This window comes from Pseudorasbora parva, chromosome 22 (assembly GCF_024679245.1).
Source record: "Pseudorasbora parva isolate DD20220531a chromosome 22, ASM2467924v1, whole genome shotgun sequence".
Taxonomy (NCBI): Eukaryota; Metazoa; Chordata; class Actinopteri; order Cypriniformes; family Gobionidae; genus Pseudorasbora; species Pseudorasbora parva.
The window spans coordinates 5,898,299-5,915,872 of record NC_090193.1 but is presented as its reverse complement, the minus strand read 5'-3'; the positions used below and the strand labels follow the sequence as shown (position 1 = coordinate 5,915,872).

Below are 17,574 nucleotides of genomic sequence, written 5' to 3'. Positions count from 1 at the left end.
AGCAGATTGTGAAATACTCCGACCGGCCCGTCTGGCACCAATAACCATGTCACGCTCAAAATTGCTTAAATCACCTTTCTTTCCCATTCTGACATTCAGTTTGGAGTTCAGGAGATTGTCTTGACCAGGACCACACCCCTAAATGCATTGAAGCAATTGCCATGTGATTGGTTGATTAGATAATTATATTAATGAGAAATTGAACAGGTGTTCCAAATAATCCTTTAGGTGAGTGTATATTGTAGAAAAACGGATTTTTTTTCCAAAATCATGCAGCCCTACTGAACATATTTGTTTCTACTCATCTGAGTTGTACAAAGTGAGAATTGGAGAAGTTGGCCTCCAGTTCCAATCATCTCAAGTTGACATGATGTCCTTCTCTTTTTGTCACCCTCAGCTGCAGCAGCCGCGAAGTATCGGAGAGAATCGTTGTTTTGTCCCGACGAGCTTGATTCGCTGTTCTCTTACTTTGACACGGGCTCAGGGCCTCGCAGTAAGTTTCTTATGAGACTCTACCTTGGACTCTGTCCATCGCATATATCTCCTGCTGTCAGTGTTGGGCAAAGTTACTTACAATATTGCATTACTATGTGAGAAGTTAAGCACTGAATGTTTGATGAGGTCATGGTGTGAGTAACGTGTCCCTCGCTTGGCACCCATTGGCCCCGCAGGTCTCAGCAGTGACAGCGGGCTGGGCGGCAGTACTGACGGCAGCACGGACATACTCGTTTTCGGCTCAGTGGTGGACCGTGTCACTGAGGAAGGTGAGACGGCGTCCTACTTTGGCATATCTCTCTGTTGTGCGCATCTCCTTATTTATCTTCCATGTCTTTCTTTTTTATTGCAGAGTGTGAGGACTCCGATGAATCCAGTGGAGAGGTTGATATCGAGCAGGAAGCGTCGGATGCAGAAGACGGACGGGAGCTTGACCCAAATGCGCTGCTTCATAAAGCGTCACGGGCCAGGAACCTCCCGGTCATGGCGGAAGCGCTCGCACACGGTGCAGATGTCAACTCAGTCAACGAGGAGGACAAAAGCAAGAGTCCATTAATACAAGCTGTCACAGGGGTGAGACGTTCTGTACTGAAAAAGAACATTTGAATCCAAATTGCTAGTAAATTTCACAAATATGACAAATAACACACTGAATTAAACCTGTTTTGAAATTTTCAAGTAGAAAGACTAAAATAGTATTTTTGTCAAGCGTAATCCAGTAATCTTGGTGTATACTCGATGTACAGCTAATAGTGAAAAAAATACAGTGTTTACTTAATTCAATGATTCTACTGTCAATGTCAGCTTTCTTTATATAGCACCATTCAAACAACACACGTTGACCATTGTGCTTTACAACATCTAGGTATAAAAGAAATAAAAACTATATTAATAATTATAATAAAAAATATTCTCTATATATATGTATTTATATCTATTTCAACAATCGGGATACGCCATGGAAAACAAGTGTGATATTACTAATGTTTGCTGTCTCCGTCCCTCTCATAGGGCTCTCTGATAGCCTGTGAGTTCCTGCTGCAGAATGGAGCAGATGTCAATCAGAGGGACGTACACGGACGGGCACCTCTCCACCACGCCACGTGCCTGGGTCACACAGGGTAAGAGATGACTCAAGGCTGTGACAACCGTGCATAAAAGTTTTGCCTGCCTAGACAGTTTGGTACCAAAATTCACATGCTCAGCTCCAAAGTTGTTAAAACGGAAGCTAAACTCATCTCTACAATGCCAGGGGATAGTAGGAGGTATGCTAGCGCATAGATTTGCATTTGTCAAAGGAAGTGTATGTAAGATTGTGGCCAAAACTGGTACTGCAGGTGTATCCCCTCTCCCCCTCGCCTGACTCGAGGTTGCCAGATTGATTGCAGGATCAGCAGGAATGTTTGTAGCTGAAGCTGTGGTAACTAGAGCAGATCTGGCAACCCGGATGCCCAAATACTACTGACTTCGTGATTGGTAGATAGGTGGAGGGCGGAGCTTCAGGCCAAAACACAACATGTCAACATCAGCTGATGAATCATTTCTATCAAAACCAGTCCAAAAGAAAGTTTATTTTGAGCTGGTTTCAGGAATTTGAAATAGCTTGCCAAAGAGAACTTTCCAAAAAAGTTCGATATGGCTGGAAAACACCTTCGCATTATCATTGGCGATAAGATAATAGGTAGGTTATCTCTGGGTCTCCGCCTTCTTTGACATGAAAATCTTATCCAGTTACTTTCTTTTATTCAGTCAGCCATGGGTAGACATCCTATATACACTGATCAGGCATAACATTATGACCACCTTCCTAATAATATCCCCCTTTTGCTGCCAAAACAGCCCTGACCTGTCAAGGCATGGTCTCGACTAGACCCCTGAAGGTGTGTTGTGGTAACTGGCACCAAGATGTTGGCAGCAGATCCAGTTCTGATGCTCACATGCCAACTGTTGGCGCTTTTGCTGGTGGACAGGGGTCAGCATGTGCACCCTGACTGGTCTGGGTCTGTGCAGCCCTATACGCAACAAATTGCGATTCACTGTGTATTCTGACACCTTTCTATCAGAACCAGCATTAACTTTTTGAGCAATTTGAGCTACAGTATCTCGTCTATTTGACCGGACCATACGGGCCAGCCTTCACTCCTCACGTGCATCAATGAGCCTTGGCCGCCCATGACCCTGTCGCCGGTTCTCCACTGTTCCTTCCTTGGAGCACTCCTGATAGATCCTCTGACCAAGTCATCTAGAATAGGTAATCTAGATCACAATTTGGCCCTTGTCAAACTTGTTCAAATCTTTACGCTTGCCAATTTGTCCTGCTTCTAACACATCAACTTTAAGGGCAAAATGTTCACTTGCTGCCTAATATATCTCACCCACTGACAGGTGCCCGGATGAAGAGATTATCTGTGTTATTCACGTCACCTCTCAGTGGTTGTTATGTAATGCCTGATCGTTTTTGCTCGCCCTCAAAAAGTGACAAATTTAACATGCTATAAAAATTATCTGTAGGGTATTTTGAGCTAAAACTTCACATACACACTCTGGGGACATCAAATTCTTATTTTGCATCTTGTAAAAAGGGGCATTATAGAACACCTTTAAAGTTAATTTAGCTGATTTATATATATATCTACACCTCGATTGGACCAAAAGACAAATCCTAAACCCTTCTGACAATATCATATTCAAGATTACAGACTCCTATTATGATGACAATCATTGTATTGTTATTAAAGAAAAAGACAAGGCTTGTGTCCGGATGGAAAAAAAAACTTAACAGGAAGAAGTCGAAAGAGAGAGACTTAAGTGGACTATTTCACCCGGTGTGTGTTTTATTTGTTTTGTAGTTTATGCCTAATTGAGTAGCATGTTATTAGCTTTTAGATTTGTTCTGATATGCAGATCTGCTTCTGAACGACTCCACATTTAACCCTTTGTGTGTTGTTTGTGTGTGTGTCCACAGACAGGTTTGTTTGTTCCTGAAGCGAGGAGCCTCTCAGATGGAGGTCGACGAGGATGGGCAAGACCCTCTCAGTATCGCTGTCCAGGCAGCCAACGCAGACATCGTCACATTGTGAGTCGAGTACTTCACTTCCCTTGTAAATCCTCCCATACCCCTTTTCCACCAGAATGAACCGAGTGCTAGTTCAGAGCCCGTGCTAATGTGAGTTCTAAGTTGGTTCGACTTGAGAGCCTTTATGAACCGGTTTGGCTTTCCACATGTAAGAGAGCCACCGCAGAGCTAGGTCTTACGTCACTGTATACGTCTCATCTTTCTCACTAGTGTTTTAGCAATGCTAGCGAGGCAGTGGGAAATACAAACACACCAGGCTTGTTTGAGATGCATCGGCGCTGCGCAGACCGATCCGTGTATGATATTAAAATACCGCGTGAGCGATTCAAAAGCATAAGGAGTCGTTGGCGCTCGCTCTACTTTGATGTCATACGCAATCAGTCTGCACAGCACGCGCCGATGCATCTCGAACAAGCCTTCCCTCAGTGGCTTATGGCTTAATGATCCTACATCAGCATTAAAACGCCGCAAATCCAACGCATTCGTGCAGCTCTCCATGATTTGTATAGACGGAGATTACAATCCAGCAGCTGTTAGCTTGATTAGCTGCTATTGAAAAAATGGCGGTCACAGGTTTGTGTTCATCTTGTTGATCACGGTAACGCCGCCCCCAGCCGGTGACGCAAGCGGTTCTTACTTCTAGCCCAGCAATGTTTTGGTGTTACTCAAGAACCACTTTTCCTGGCTCGGAGCTGGTGCTTTGGCTGTGGAAACACAAAGAACCGATTTGAAACTAGGCTCTGGCTCCGATTTAGCACCAGCACTGCCTTGGTGGAAAAGGGGTACCAGAGAGCCCCTGCACCTGAATCTCATGGTTTTGTTCTCTCCGTCTCGGTTAGATTGCGGTTGGCGCGGATGAATGAAGAGATGCGGGAAGCTGACGGGCCCTTCGGACAGCCAGGTCAATACCCCAGCAGCAGTCCCACAGAGCAGCAGTACAGAAAGTGTATTCAGGAGTTTATCTGCCTCACGATTGAGGAATGCTAGGGGGCGCTCTTAGGCACTGACAGACTGTGAGGAGGACTGAATACTAAGTTTGTAGCCCGTAACAGGAATAGCTTTAGCAAGGGTGATATCCTCAGCTTCCTCCTCACCTGACCAAGTAGTTTACACGTTGTGTTCGTTATGTATGTGGTTAACACAAAATATTGAAATGGAACGGCTATTTACAGTATACGTGACAGCTAGAGCCGTCATTCAAACATGACATTCATCGTGATGTAGTAATAAACTGAACGGCCTTTTCTCACTGAATTAGAATTCATTAGTAATTCAAAACAGCATTCCCAAGTGTTATTGAGTCATCATGTTAAAAATATGACCGCGCGCACTTTTCCTACCGACAGTATTTTTGTTTTGTTTTGGGGTTTACAACCGAGTTTTTTTCTTTTTATATGTTATTTTGCCTCATGTTAATGTTGTTTGTTGTGCTTTTTATTTATGTTTCATCCTGAGGATTAGTGCAATGATAACTAGAATATGGAAAATATGTACATTTTTCTCATTTGCTAAAGAAAAGGAGGTGTTTACATTTGAATAACTAGACTTTTTTTTGTCTTTCACGTTTCAAAAACACATCAGACCCCCTCATATGCTAACAAAACGGGTGTTTTTACCCCTTTAAAGTTATAAAAAGATGTCAGCTATTCGAAATTATTCATAAAACGTATCGCAGCCGTCTGTTTTATATATTTGTACTTGTATTGCCAAGCTCTCAAATGACTGTCATGTGATTTTTAATGAGAAATGCTTGTCTAGAGCAGTCTGTCTGTGAAAGCAGTCAGTATTTGCATGCGTTTACTCGCTCGCATACCAAGGCAAAAGTGCCTGTCTGCATTAGCAAGCATGGTTCCTTATTTTAGCCACCTGATTCTGTCATTATGTAAACATGCATGACTGCAGATGAAATCTGCTCTGTGTTGTCCATTTTTTGCCCACGTTTGGTTCAGATGATCCCAGTTCTAAGAATACGCCGTCAGAATCCTATCTATCTCCCTTAGATAAACATAGATGTTTATCTTAAGCGGTTAGCACGATGCTAAGCTGTTAGCTTGCTAACTAAAGGCTAAGAGAAAACACAAAGAAAGAGTAATGTTTAATATGACCATTTTTAGCTTTAACATTTTAATAAATACACTGTGAATGATTTTATATAAAAGAAATGGGATTAAAGTAGCTTACCCATACAAAATTTGTCTTGATTTGGGGTGTAAGTCTGATAGGATTCTGTGTGAAGTAGAGCTGTGCGATTAATCGGAAAATATCGTGATCTCAATTCAAACACCCACGCGATTCCAAAATGACCACGATTCGCCTACGATTTGTCTATTAAACGTGACAAAATCACACTGGAACATTGAAATCTGTGTTTGCGATGCCACTGAACCGGAGAGAGCTGTTATCATGTGCAGTATAAGTATGAAACTGCTTCAAAAACTGTATTTTCAACATCACAGTTTGGTTTCTTCTGTTACAAATAATTATTACAAAAAAACTGAAGTACTGGGATAAAAGTTTACACTTCAGATATAAATACTGATGTCGCATTTACTTGAGTTATGTAATCAGATTCCATTTTTAAGTAACTAGTAAAGTAATGCATTACTTCAAATTTATAACAAAATATCTAAGTTACTTTTACAAAAATGGGACTTTTTTACATTCATTTGACTGCTCACGTTGTGTGTAAACATGTTATTGTAGTTCTAGACTTAATGTGAGCATTTATTTATCTCACTTGCACAAAAAAGATTCAGTACTCCTCAAAATAAAATCATCAAATGCAAAATCAGAATATTATTTATTATGCAAACCTTCAATAATTAAATGTTAAATAAAACTAATATTTTTATGCATTTAATCTACTTTTTTTGACCAATGTCTTGCTGCTAACCTACGTTGATTCAGTTTAACAATGAGCAAAAAAACTGTTTTTATTAGTGAAGTAAGAGTGTTAAGCCTTTTTCTCCTGCGTCCTATTCTTCCATTATCCAGAATCGCAGCAGCTGAAAGGTTTGTTTGAGCTTCGCCCTCTACTGTACATGCGTGAATTTGCATTTTTTCCTCAGCCTGAGTTTTTTTTAAATTTTGGAGTGACGAGGTCTTTACATTTACACAAAAATATAACTTTTTTTTCATATAAAACAAACAAAAAACAAACTAGCCCAACCCACATGAGAAAAAGTAACGCTAACGTAACACATTACTTTTCTTAAAAAGTAACTAAGTAACTCAATTAGTTACTTTTTAAAGGAGTAATGCAGTTTTGTAATGCATCACTTTTCAAAGTAACTTTCAATCAATGAATCAACTTTATTTATATAGCGCTTTTACAATGACGATTGTTTCAAAGCAGCTTCTGAGTGTTAAACATGTCAAAATTTGATTTGGCTAGTTTGATTTGGGTAGTTTATAGAATTAAATATGACCTAATTAATAAATTTAATTTGTATATTTAGTTGAATAACTTGGATCATAACGATTATATCGATTACATTGTTACACCACTAGGTGGCGGCAAGTGAATACTAAAAATGTATTTGTCAAGGAATCATTCTTTCAAGAGATTTGTGCTGATTCATCCAGAAATTAAATAAGTATTCAAGATCAAGTTATACATTTAAACCGATTTAAAAAAAAAGTTCTAGTAAATGACTTATGTCTGTTCAGTACTGTGGGCAAATCGTGATCTCTATTTGAAACGAAAAAATTGTGAGTCTCAATTTATCTGGAATCGTGCAGCTCTATGACACTGGCATTCATGGCTGGATTTTTACAAAAAAAAGGTGAAGTGTGTAAAAACACAAACATACTCTCACTCTGCCATTGGTCAACAAACCACAAAGTTTTGCCCACAAATTCAGACCTTTGGCTTTTCCGCTGTTGCTATGTCGACAGGTTGGACTCTAAACAAACAGAGCAAAGTTTTGATACTAACGCCGCATTCACACGGGGCGTAGGCGTTAACGCTTCCCATTTACTTTGAATGGGTGACATCATCCGTTGCCGAACTGAATTGTGGGTTCCGTCGCGGCGCTTCACTCGCGTTGCAAGCGGCAGAAGTTGAAGAATTCTCAACTTTTCAAGCGACAGCGCAGGCGTCATCCAATCAGATCGCCGTATGCAAATATCCTACAGCAGACGCTAGCCAATTGCGTTCATTACTGCTCCGTAACTGTGCAGTGCGCTGACAACAACTACACGGGCAATCGCACTCGCACATACAACCAAAAAAGGCGTTTTTTTGTGTTGTGTTTTGGTCCAAGCGGCAAGTTAATGTGATTGGCTGTTGTCACTATGACGATCGCGTCAGCACCCAGCTTCAGCCACGCCCTCCGTCAACCGTTAACGCCTACGTCCCGTGTGAATGCGGCGTTACACTTTATTAAGGGGACTCGGCCTACAAATGGTTAACTTAGTTTAGAAACACATTTTAACATTGACAAATTACACACTTCACCTTTAAACAGGTAGACTACAAAGCAAGTGCGAAAGACTGGCATATTATTTGGAAAATGAAACATCTCAATGGAAATAGTTTGAAGAAAGGAAAATGTTATTATACATTTTAAGTTTTTGTTTTACAGAAACATTCAGTGAACTGAAATTAAGTTTTTAATATCTGACAATAGAGACCGTGTATAGAATAGAAATTCGCCAAGAAGGGACCAGTTCAGTCGTTGTGTCTGGATGTGTTTTAAACCAAGTTTAGCTGAAAAAGTACGTAACTACTGTGCTGTGAATATGCTTTGACCTTTGAACTCTTTTCGACTGCTTGCTCTCTCTTTCTCTCTCTCTTCGTCAAGCTGTGGTTCTTGCGTTCAGACCTTTATTTCGTTCTCTCTTGCAACATTCGGTACAATCTGTTTTCACACTGTTAGATGACGTTCTGTGTTTGGAGACATTCTTGTATTGTTTGTACAATTGTTTGTTATTGTTTGTTTGACAGAAATCTATAAAAAAGAAGCTTGTCTTTTGAAACACTGACAAACAATAAAACAGGCAAAGTCTTGAGCTCATATTTCTGCTCTGCTCTTTCTGCATCCGTCCGAGATTCCTTTTGCAGACAGTAAGGTGTAGGGGTGGGGGTTTCTTTTCTTGGTGACACCCATAATGCAATTCTGTGTTTTTGTTGTCATTTATATTGTGATGGTAACATTGTCTTACTGGGTATTGTTCCTCCTTTAGAGCCCAGTATGCCTGTGAGTCCTCTGAGGGTAAAGCACAAGAGTTCACGAGTGAGTGATGTTACAAACTGTTCACTACGGGGTTTGGGTCTTTCACTTGGTATGGTGGTCACTTTATGGGTCTCTTGCCTCATTTAAAGGCTTCTGTGCTTACACGTGTGTGCTAATATGGAACTGACTCAAGAACATAAATATATCTGGAAATGCTGCTCATCAGTATGGTCACGGAGCTCTCCTCTCGAAGAAACATCTCTTTTTCTCATGTTTTTTCTTTACAAATCACACTTTTGCTTCAAACAAATCATGGGGTAGTTGACACATTTTTTATAATTTATTATTTAACACTAAGATTTTAGTTTTAAATGTATATTATACAGTATGTACAGTCAAACCAAACATTATTCAGACACCAGATATAATTTTACTAGTGATTGCAGGACACTATAGTTCATTTCTTTAAGTGATGATAGCAAAATAAAGTAAACTGACATATTATACACTAAAAGTCTTCACACAGTGACTAGCAGTAAAATGATTCAGACACTTTGACCTGAGCATGTTTTGCTGAAGTGTTTTTTCTTTAATTGTTAATGTGACCTTTGACTCCACAGACTGAACACAATGAAGCATTGATTGGTCATTGGTTGATCTAAATTGGTATCATCTAAGTGTGTAGTTAAATTTAACAGCTGATTGGTTGATTGTAATCCATTTCATCCCTTTCGAAAGATCAAAGTTATCTGATATTATCAAAATGAATTTGTTCTGAGTTCTTGTCATATTTATTATCATTTTAAAAACTATAACGAATAAAACGGATAATGTGGGAAATGTTGAGGGTGTCTGAATAATGTTGGTTTGACTGTACATATCACATGATCCTTCAGAAATCATTCTAATATGCTGATTTGATGCTCAAGACTCATTTCGAATTATAAGAAATTGCCGCTGCCTAATATTTTTGTGTAACTTTTTAATGGTAGTTTATGTACATTTATATATAAATATATATATATATATATATATATATATATATATATATATATATATATATATATATATATATATATATATATATATATATATATATATATATATATATATATAGTTTATACATTTATATCACTATTTCTTTTAATTCTTCACCATGTTTAATCATCTTTAACAGTATGAGTTAAATAGTTAACTCATAATAGTAATAATTGTTATATCTAAAAAAATAATTGATTAAGTATATGGTCACATCGCAAAACTACCGTTACTGCTTGACATTTTATATCAACTACCCATTTATTAATTATTTAATATGGGGAGGTTTTTACAAAGTATGTCGGAGTATGATATATATATGGTATGATATGATATATATGATATGATATATGGTATGATATGCTATATATATGATATGATATGATATGATATGATATGATATGATATGATATGATATGATATGATATGATATGATATGATATGATATGATATGATACGGTACAATGCAATAGGATATTACAGTTAGGGCCTGTGTGGGGGAATTATGAGAAAGTTTTCACAAAGTATGTCGGGAATTATATATGATATGATATGATATGGCATGGTATGATATATGATATGATATAGTATTAGATATGATATGAGATATGGTACGGTACAGTACAGTACGATTATTACAGGTCCATGCGGGGAATTATGGGGAAGTTTTCACAAAGTATCTAGGGATAGGAGATATGATACGATAAAGTAGAGTACAATACCATATGGTACAATATAATATTACAGTTAGTTCCCTGCTGGGGAATTATGGGAAAGTTTTCAAAAAGTATGTTGGGATATGATGTAGTTATGATATGATATCATATGATATATGATACGATACTACTGAAATGATTGATGTGTTACGATATGGTATAATATGATGTATGATATTACAGTTAGTTTTCTTTTTTCTTTCTTTCAATTATGGGGAAGTTTTCACAAAGTATGATATATGATATGATACTGTACGGTATACAATACAATATTACAGTTAGTTCCCTGCTGTGGAATTATGGGGAAGTATTCACAAAGTATGTTGGGATATGATATGATATATGATGCGGTGCGATACGATATTACAGTTAGTTCCCTGCGGGGGAATAAAAACAGAGCAGGGACTCAACTGGTGTGTCTGAATAACTGTTGCTATACTCAGTGATTGGAGAATGCTAACTTGTTTCCTTTTGCAGACGTCCCCACGTTCACTGTCATCGTTCGGGAGTTTTCGCACTTGGCTTTACACTCCTCCAAAACACTAACCAGCTGTCAGAGACACGAGGACCTGTGATGAAGGGTCTTCGAGATTGGACTCCTCTCAAAAATAATATATGAAAATGTTAAAACAAATGCTTGGGTGATCAACCGAATTATTTTTAGATTCGGTCCTCTCCTACGGCTCTGTGTGGGATTTTAAGATTGTATGGTTCTATTTTGTGGGGGTTTGTATTATTTTAAAAGATCACATCCCTTGTGTGGTCTGAGCGGACTTGAGCAGCTTTCATTCCCAACTAAAGGGAGATTTATTCCGAGTTCCTTATATTTGTGTTATGTGTGGTTAATGATGTAAATAACATTTCTAATTCACATGTAACCATTCTGTAATATATCTAGAACGAGTGATCACATACTACAGAAGAATGTATGAAATAGTATAATAATTGAACAGTATTTATTTAGTTCTTTGTTTACTGAAAATGCTTTAAGGGTAACATATTTTATTTAAAGGGTTGGAATGTACATTGATTAGAATTTTAGTTTTAGAAATTTTACTTTTTGCAACATTTTGAGACTTAAACCATCAAACTTAATAAAAAATAATTTTATGAAAACATCCAAAATAATGGTCAATGAAATTTGTAGCATTTAATTTTTATGACTTCACCTTCCTTGTTAAATTAGACCCTTTCCACATTTCCGCAGTTCTCAGCGGCTCGTCAGTAAACCTCTATAGCGGTGAACGGGAGACGACCTCAAATATAATTGTAAGGTGACACTTTACAATAAGGATTTAACAGTGAACTATTGTTAACATGAACTAAGAAATAAGAATTCTTCTACAGCGCTTATTTTAATGTTCATTTCAACATTTACTAATACAATATTAAAATCAAAAGTTGAATTTGTTAGCAATAGTTAAAGGGGTACTTCAGCACTGGGAAGATGAATCTGTATTTAAACTGGGTCATCAATGTAGTAGAAATGTGAAATTATTTTTGAATTTGGCGCCTTCTAGACTGAGAAAAGACAGAAAATGTATTTTTGTCGAATGGGGATGAAAGACTACAATGCCCAGAATGCTTCGCTGCCCTGTGAGGCCATTCCCAAAGCCACCTACTGGATTACTGTGACTGAGTTGAAGACACTACAATTAAAAACTGAACGTGTCTGTTCAATATAATGAGCGAGTCACCGCGCGAGTCTCACAGCACTGAGCACTAACTGCAGGAGTCAGATAAATGAGCTGATGAGCTCTCATGATGAGAGCTGAGGTAATCGCGACTACACTCGCTGCATACATTCACAACGCGAGTTCTGGCGCGTTTCAGTTCATGCCTTTGCAAGCTTAACTTTCATAGAAATTAATTTGAGAATTTAAAAGACTTACATTGCTCACCATAGCTTCGTTTAAATGAGTGCCTGTAGCTGCGAGATGAGCTCTGAGTGTGATCTCCATCCCCCGTACGCGGGTTCAAAACATGCGGGAATGGCTCCCTCTGCTGGCTGTAGTCTTTAGCCTTTGGCCAAGCATTCCTCCTATGGTGCAAATATCGTCAATTTCCATCATAGGAGGAATTTTTCCAGAAATAAAGTTTAGGACAGGTACTTTAACTCTACTTAAATTACATTTTTCGACAAGTAACAGTACTTCTACTTAAGTATGCTTTTTCCACCACTGGTGTCCGTCCTATAGAGCAGTGGTTCTCAAACCTGTCCCGGGGACTCCTTTACCACTGCACATTTTACATGTCTCCCTCATCAGACACCCAATTCAACTCTTGCAATCTCTACTAATGAGCTGATGATTTGAATCAGGTTATTATATATAATATAATATATATATATAATTAATGAAAAATAAGGCCTGTTGTAAACATAACTTTAAGATGCTTCACATTATGTCCTACAATGTAAATTACACAAATTCACACCCCAAGCTCTCTTATCTAGTTACTTATTAAAAACTTGGTTGCTCACCAAACTTTTCACATGAACTCAAAAAAAGTAACTATTAAGATCCACCCCTAAACATAACCATCACTGGGGTGTAATCCGGTGTCAGGTCTGCAGGCGTCAGAACCGCGTCTCCTCCCAGCAGATATTCGTTTTGAATTCCTGTCGCCGTTTTGACTCCTTTACACATTTTATAAGCTCTTCACGAGTTCTCAGCTGGTCAAAATATCATGTCAGGTTTGTAAACGTATCCCTATGCTTTTAGGTTTGGTATCTTTGGGTTCTGTGTTAAAATGTCAATGTGAATGCCAAGCAGACCAGGACAAGGTTTTTTTTTTCTGTCTCTCTGTCTCGGTCTGGACCAAATTGATTTTCTATAATAACTTGACACAACCTTGTTGTCATGCAAAAGAAGAAGATGACATACAAGGTAAGTGCATGTAACAGTTCTTTATTTAAAGCAGAAATAGGGGAAGAAGCAGGAGGGAAGCAGTGGTGAGTATATCTGCAGTTGGATCATCTGATGAAGACTTAGCAGATGATTAATAGGGTACTTGTATATGCAGATGGAGATCAGGATCAGGAACAGGAAGCCGGTGAACTGGACCCAGGAGAATGGCGGCTGAAGACGGACGATGGAAGGCAGAGGACTGGGGAAGATGAAGATCAGAAAAGTAGCTTGGGTGAGTATCACAGGTTGGAAGTTGGTGTTGGACTCTCATCAATTTATTCTAGTCTGTGTCCTCGTTGAATGAGGAGAGCAGAAACAAAATATAGTTTAACTGTTTAATGACTAACTAAGGCAGATGAAGAAAGCGTCCAGAGCTCTGGGTCACAGCTGTCCCTGAAACAGGTTACAGGCGAGGCTTGTGCGGGCAGTCCGTGACAACCGGCCTTTCCCTTTGACCTCAATATTTATACACAAAAAAGAAGAAGCTGTCTCCTCTTGGTCATCAGATGTTATCTTCATTTGCCCTTTTCACCCCGTTTCAGTTTCTGTTTTTCACCTTGCACACAAAAACTCCACACACACACACAGAAAGTACCTATTTCTCTTTTACCCATTATAGTCTTAATGCATGAATCATCTCATAAGTTAACCTTATCTTCAATAAACTCTTGTTAATGATAAATCTCTAAAAGCATGCTAGCAATAGCAATAATGCACAAACAAATATTTTATTCCCTTCATTGGTTGCGTATGTAGATACGACGAGAGACAGTGTGAGGCGGAAAGTGACTGCTTAATAAAGGGTGAGATAATGAGGGGGCAGGGAGGTGTAGCGAGTTAGCTCAAAGGGGAAATATTAATAATTAGTCATAACTCATGATTATTCATTATGATTATTTATAAATATTTGAATAGGCTACATTATAACATTACAATCAATCAATAAGTTCATCCTGTAAACACTGACTTTAAATTAATTTTAAGAGAAGGGTATTTTTCATGACCACAGAAAAATAATTCTTCCTTTGCATTTACAGCGCTTGCGTGTAACACAATCGATCATTTAAGTGACAGTTTATTTGCAGGCAGGGAGTCAGAACCAAATATGTATTGTGCAAGTTTTATTAACTAAATCACAAACACATAATTAATAACAAAAATACATACACACAAGCATACATACATATAATGGAAAATGAAAGTGACGGGAAAAAACGGATCAGAATAGAGGAATGAAGCAATGGGGAAAGAGTCTAACACCTGGGTTAACCATCAGTTATGACTGCTGCAAGCTCCTTCGTTTAAACTAAGAGGTTCTCAGCTTTAACTCAGTGATTTAGTATATCGTACGTTACCTGCATTTGCCTGAGCGGCCGGATATACCGTCGCAGGAGAAAGTCTTGATTCAGTCCAATGGTGTTGAAGTTGCAATCGATTTCTTCCGCGTTGACTTAAAGGGTTACTTCAGCGGTTAGCATATGGCTTTGTATCAGTAGAAACCCTGGAGTATATTCAAATGATTGTGCTTTCCCCCCTCATATCCAGAGGGAGACATTCCCGCATGTTTTGAATCTGCGCATGGGGGATGGAGATCACACTCAGAGCTCATCTTGCAGCTACAGGCACTCATTTAATTGGAGCTATGGTGAGCAATGTAAGTCTTTTTACTTCTCAAATAAATTTCTATGAAAGTTAAGCTTGCAAAGGAATGAACTGAAACACGCCAGAACTGGCGTTGTGAATGTATGCCGCGAGTGTAGTCGCGATTACCTCAGCTCATCAGCTCATTTATCTGCTGATACTTGCGCGGTGACTCACTCATTATATTGTATTTTTTTATTTTTTTTATTGTAGTGTCTTAAACTCAGTCACAGTAATCCAGTAGCGGTGGCTTTGGGAATGGCCTCAAAGGGGAACGGAGCATTCTGTGAATTGTAGTCCCATGAGACAAAAATACATTTTCTGTCTTTTCTCAGTCTAGAAGGCACCAAATTCAAAAATAATTTCACATTTCTACTACATTGATGACCCAGTTTAAATACAGATTCATCTTCACAGCGCTGAAGTACCCCTTTAAGAAGATAATGATGAACTTGCATGTTAGTTTGACTCTGTCATGGTCGAGGCCACTACAGACCAGTTGGATGGAAGAATAAACTGTGTCCAGGTCGTCTGTTAGCCCCTCATTAGCTGTAAGTTTCTCCTCATCCTTCAGCTGTTTTTCCTCTCAGGTCCTTGCACTCATCTAACAGTCATGCCATGCCTAATGCAGCTTTCAGAATATTCACTTTAATGGGAAACTTTAATGGGAAACTTTAATGGGAAAGGTTTTTTTTTCCTCAGTGAATTTGATTTGAACTCAGCTGTTTATATATCTGTTAAAGTCCTTTATAAAGCCGTACTCTCAGATGCATTCAAGTGTGTGATTATTTTCTTATTCCTACTTTAAACTGTTTTTGAATAAATAATGTTATAATGTTTTTTTTTTTTAATCTCAGAATTGTCTGATTCTTGATTATTTCTAGAAACGAGAATAATTAAAACAAACAACAAGAAAAAAAAACATCCTCATGTTGTTCCAAACCTGTATGACTATCTTTAATCTGTGGAACTTCCACAGTTTTGGTTTTGATTGACTTCTGTTGTATGGACAACAAAATACAATGGATGTCAATGAGCGCCTAAACTGTTTGGTTACCAACATTCTTCTAAAAGAATGTTATTTTATGTTATTTTATTTTTTATAAAAGTTTTATTAAGAAAGTCAGGTTTGGTACAGCATGAGTGAGTATATGATGACCACTTTAATTTTTGGATGAAATTATTGGAAAGGTGAGTAACTGTATGGTCTGCCTTTTATGTTCTCTTATTCGAGAGTGACGTTTGTCGAAGCTTATAGTGTTCTTATAGTCTGCACTCAAATGTTTTTCCTCCTTTAATCAGCTCATCTAGCAAGTCTTTGGCAGTAATGCAGGGTTTTTCCTCAGCATCTCAGATCTTTTCCCCCTTGATGTAATTGTACTTTTTCTTACATGCCTTTTTCTTACATGCCCTGTTTTGCTATTGTATGAATTTTAAATTTACAGTGATGGCATCTGTGCTTCTAGGAACTTTTAGTGTATAGGAAATGTTCTTGCAGCCATAGCCTTTTTGATGTAGGTAATGTGTTAGCTTTTGTGAAAGCTTTTGTCTTGGCCATATGCTACGTGCATAAGCTAAATTTATCCATGCGTCACAAGTCTAAAGCTAATTAAGTGTCGTCATAGAGTTCAGGTTTAATACACAATTCTGTACCCGATCATACTAGTAGGCTAAGTGTTTTAAAAGCAGCAGTGTTTAATAACTACAACATAAAACCAAATGGTTTATAAAAAAGGTTTACACTTCATTTTAAGAACCCCTTGTTACAGTGTTATTATATAATGAAGTACTGAGTAATATTAATTAACAACATGCTCTTACTATATGGTTAGGTGTGGTTGAGGGTTAATATGTAATTTATTTGTAATTTGATATGTTATTATGCTTGTCCATAATTTACTGTTATTATTACTATGTTAAGTACATGTCACATATGTAACAAGGACACTGTCAAATAAAATGTTATCCATAAAAGTTGTCATTAACACTTTTAATATGAAAGTGTTTATTTAACATTTCAAAAAAATCTGGATTAGAAAAGCTTACACTTGTTAATTGTTAAAGTCCCCCTGCAGTCATTAATTGTATCCCTTAAAACTCATCATTGATCGACAAAATAACAAATTAAAACGTTTTGTTTTTTTTTGTGGAAAAAAATGCCCTTGTTTAATTTATGAATATGCTAATTATCACCGCCTCCACTCACTCACACCAGCTCAGAGATCCACTCGTTCAACTTTACTGAGGTAAACGCTGCACAATGGTATCGCTCTTTACAATGTCGGACACATAACGGTAATTAATATGTTTAGCCTTACGCTTGACTATGTTATCAAACAGCTAATAATGTGTTGCTAATGTTACACAAACCATGTTGCTATTCGCCATTTCAGAGTCAGACAGCTGCCTAACAATCAGTATGCTTAAAAACGCTTTAAACAACTCAGAATGTCAGTGGAGAAAGGCATATAGTTAAAAATGACATTGTAATACACACCCACTGTATTGCTAAATTATCTAAT

General features: G+C 37.9%; 1 protein-coding gene and 1 long non-coding RNA gene across 2 annotated transcripts in view; both read left to right on the top strand.

Annotated features, from left to right (window-relative positions):
- The window catches only part of acap3b (ArfGAP with coiled-coil, ankyrin repeat and PH domains 3b), a 116,998-nt gene extending 108,409 nt beyond the window's left edge, over window positions 1-8,589 (top strand). Inside the window, exons 19-24 of the mRNA XM_067432083.1 lie at window positions 398-493; window positions 672-764; window positions 848-1,068; window positions 1,507-1,616; window positions 3,461-3,571; window positions 4,411-8,589. Coding sequence (XP_067288184.1) covers window positions 398-493; window positions 672-764; window positions 848-1,068; window positions 1,507-1,616; window positions 3,461-3,571; window positions 4,411-4,558 — 779 coding nt within the window. The 3' untranslated portion in view covers window positions 4,559-8,589. The remainder of the gene's footprint in view (window positions 1-397; window positions 494-671; window positions 765-847; window positions 1,069-1,506; window positions 1,617-3,460; window positions 3,572-4,410) is intronic.
- A 4,703-nt stretch (window positions 8,590-13,292) lies between these two features.
- On the top strand, window positions 13,293-15,803 carry LOC137058764 (uncharacterized). Its single transcript, XR_010900831.1, has 3 exons — window positions 13,293-13,643; window positions 14,957-15,065; window positions 15,266-15,803. It is a non-coding gene; the product is annotated as an uncharacterized lncRNA (long non-coding RNA).
- The last annotated feature ends 1,771 nt before the right edge of the window (window positions 15,804-17,574 follow it).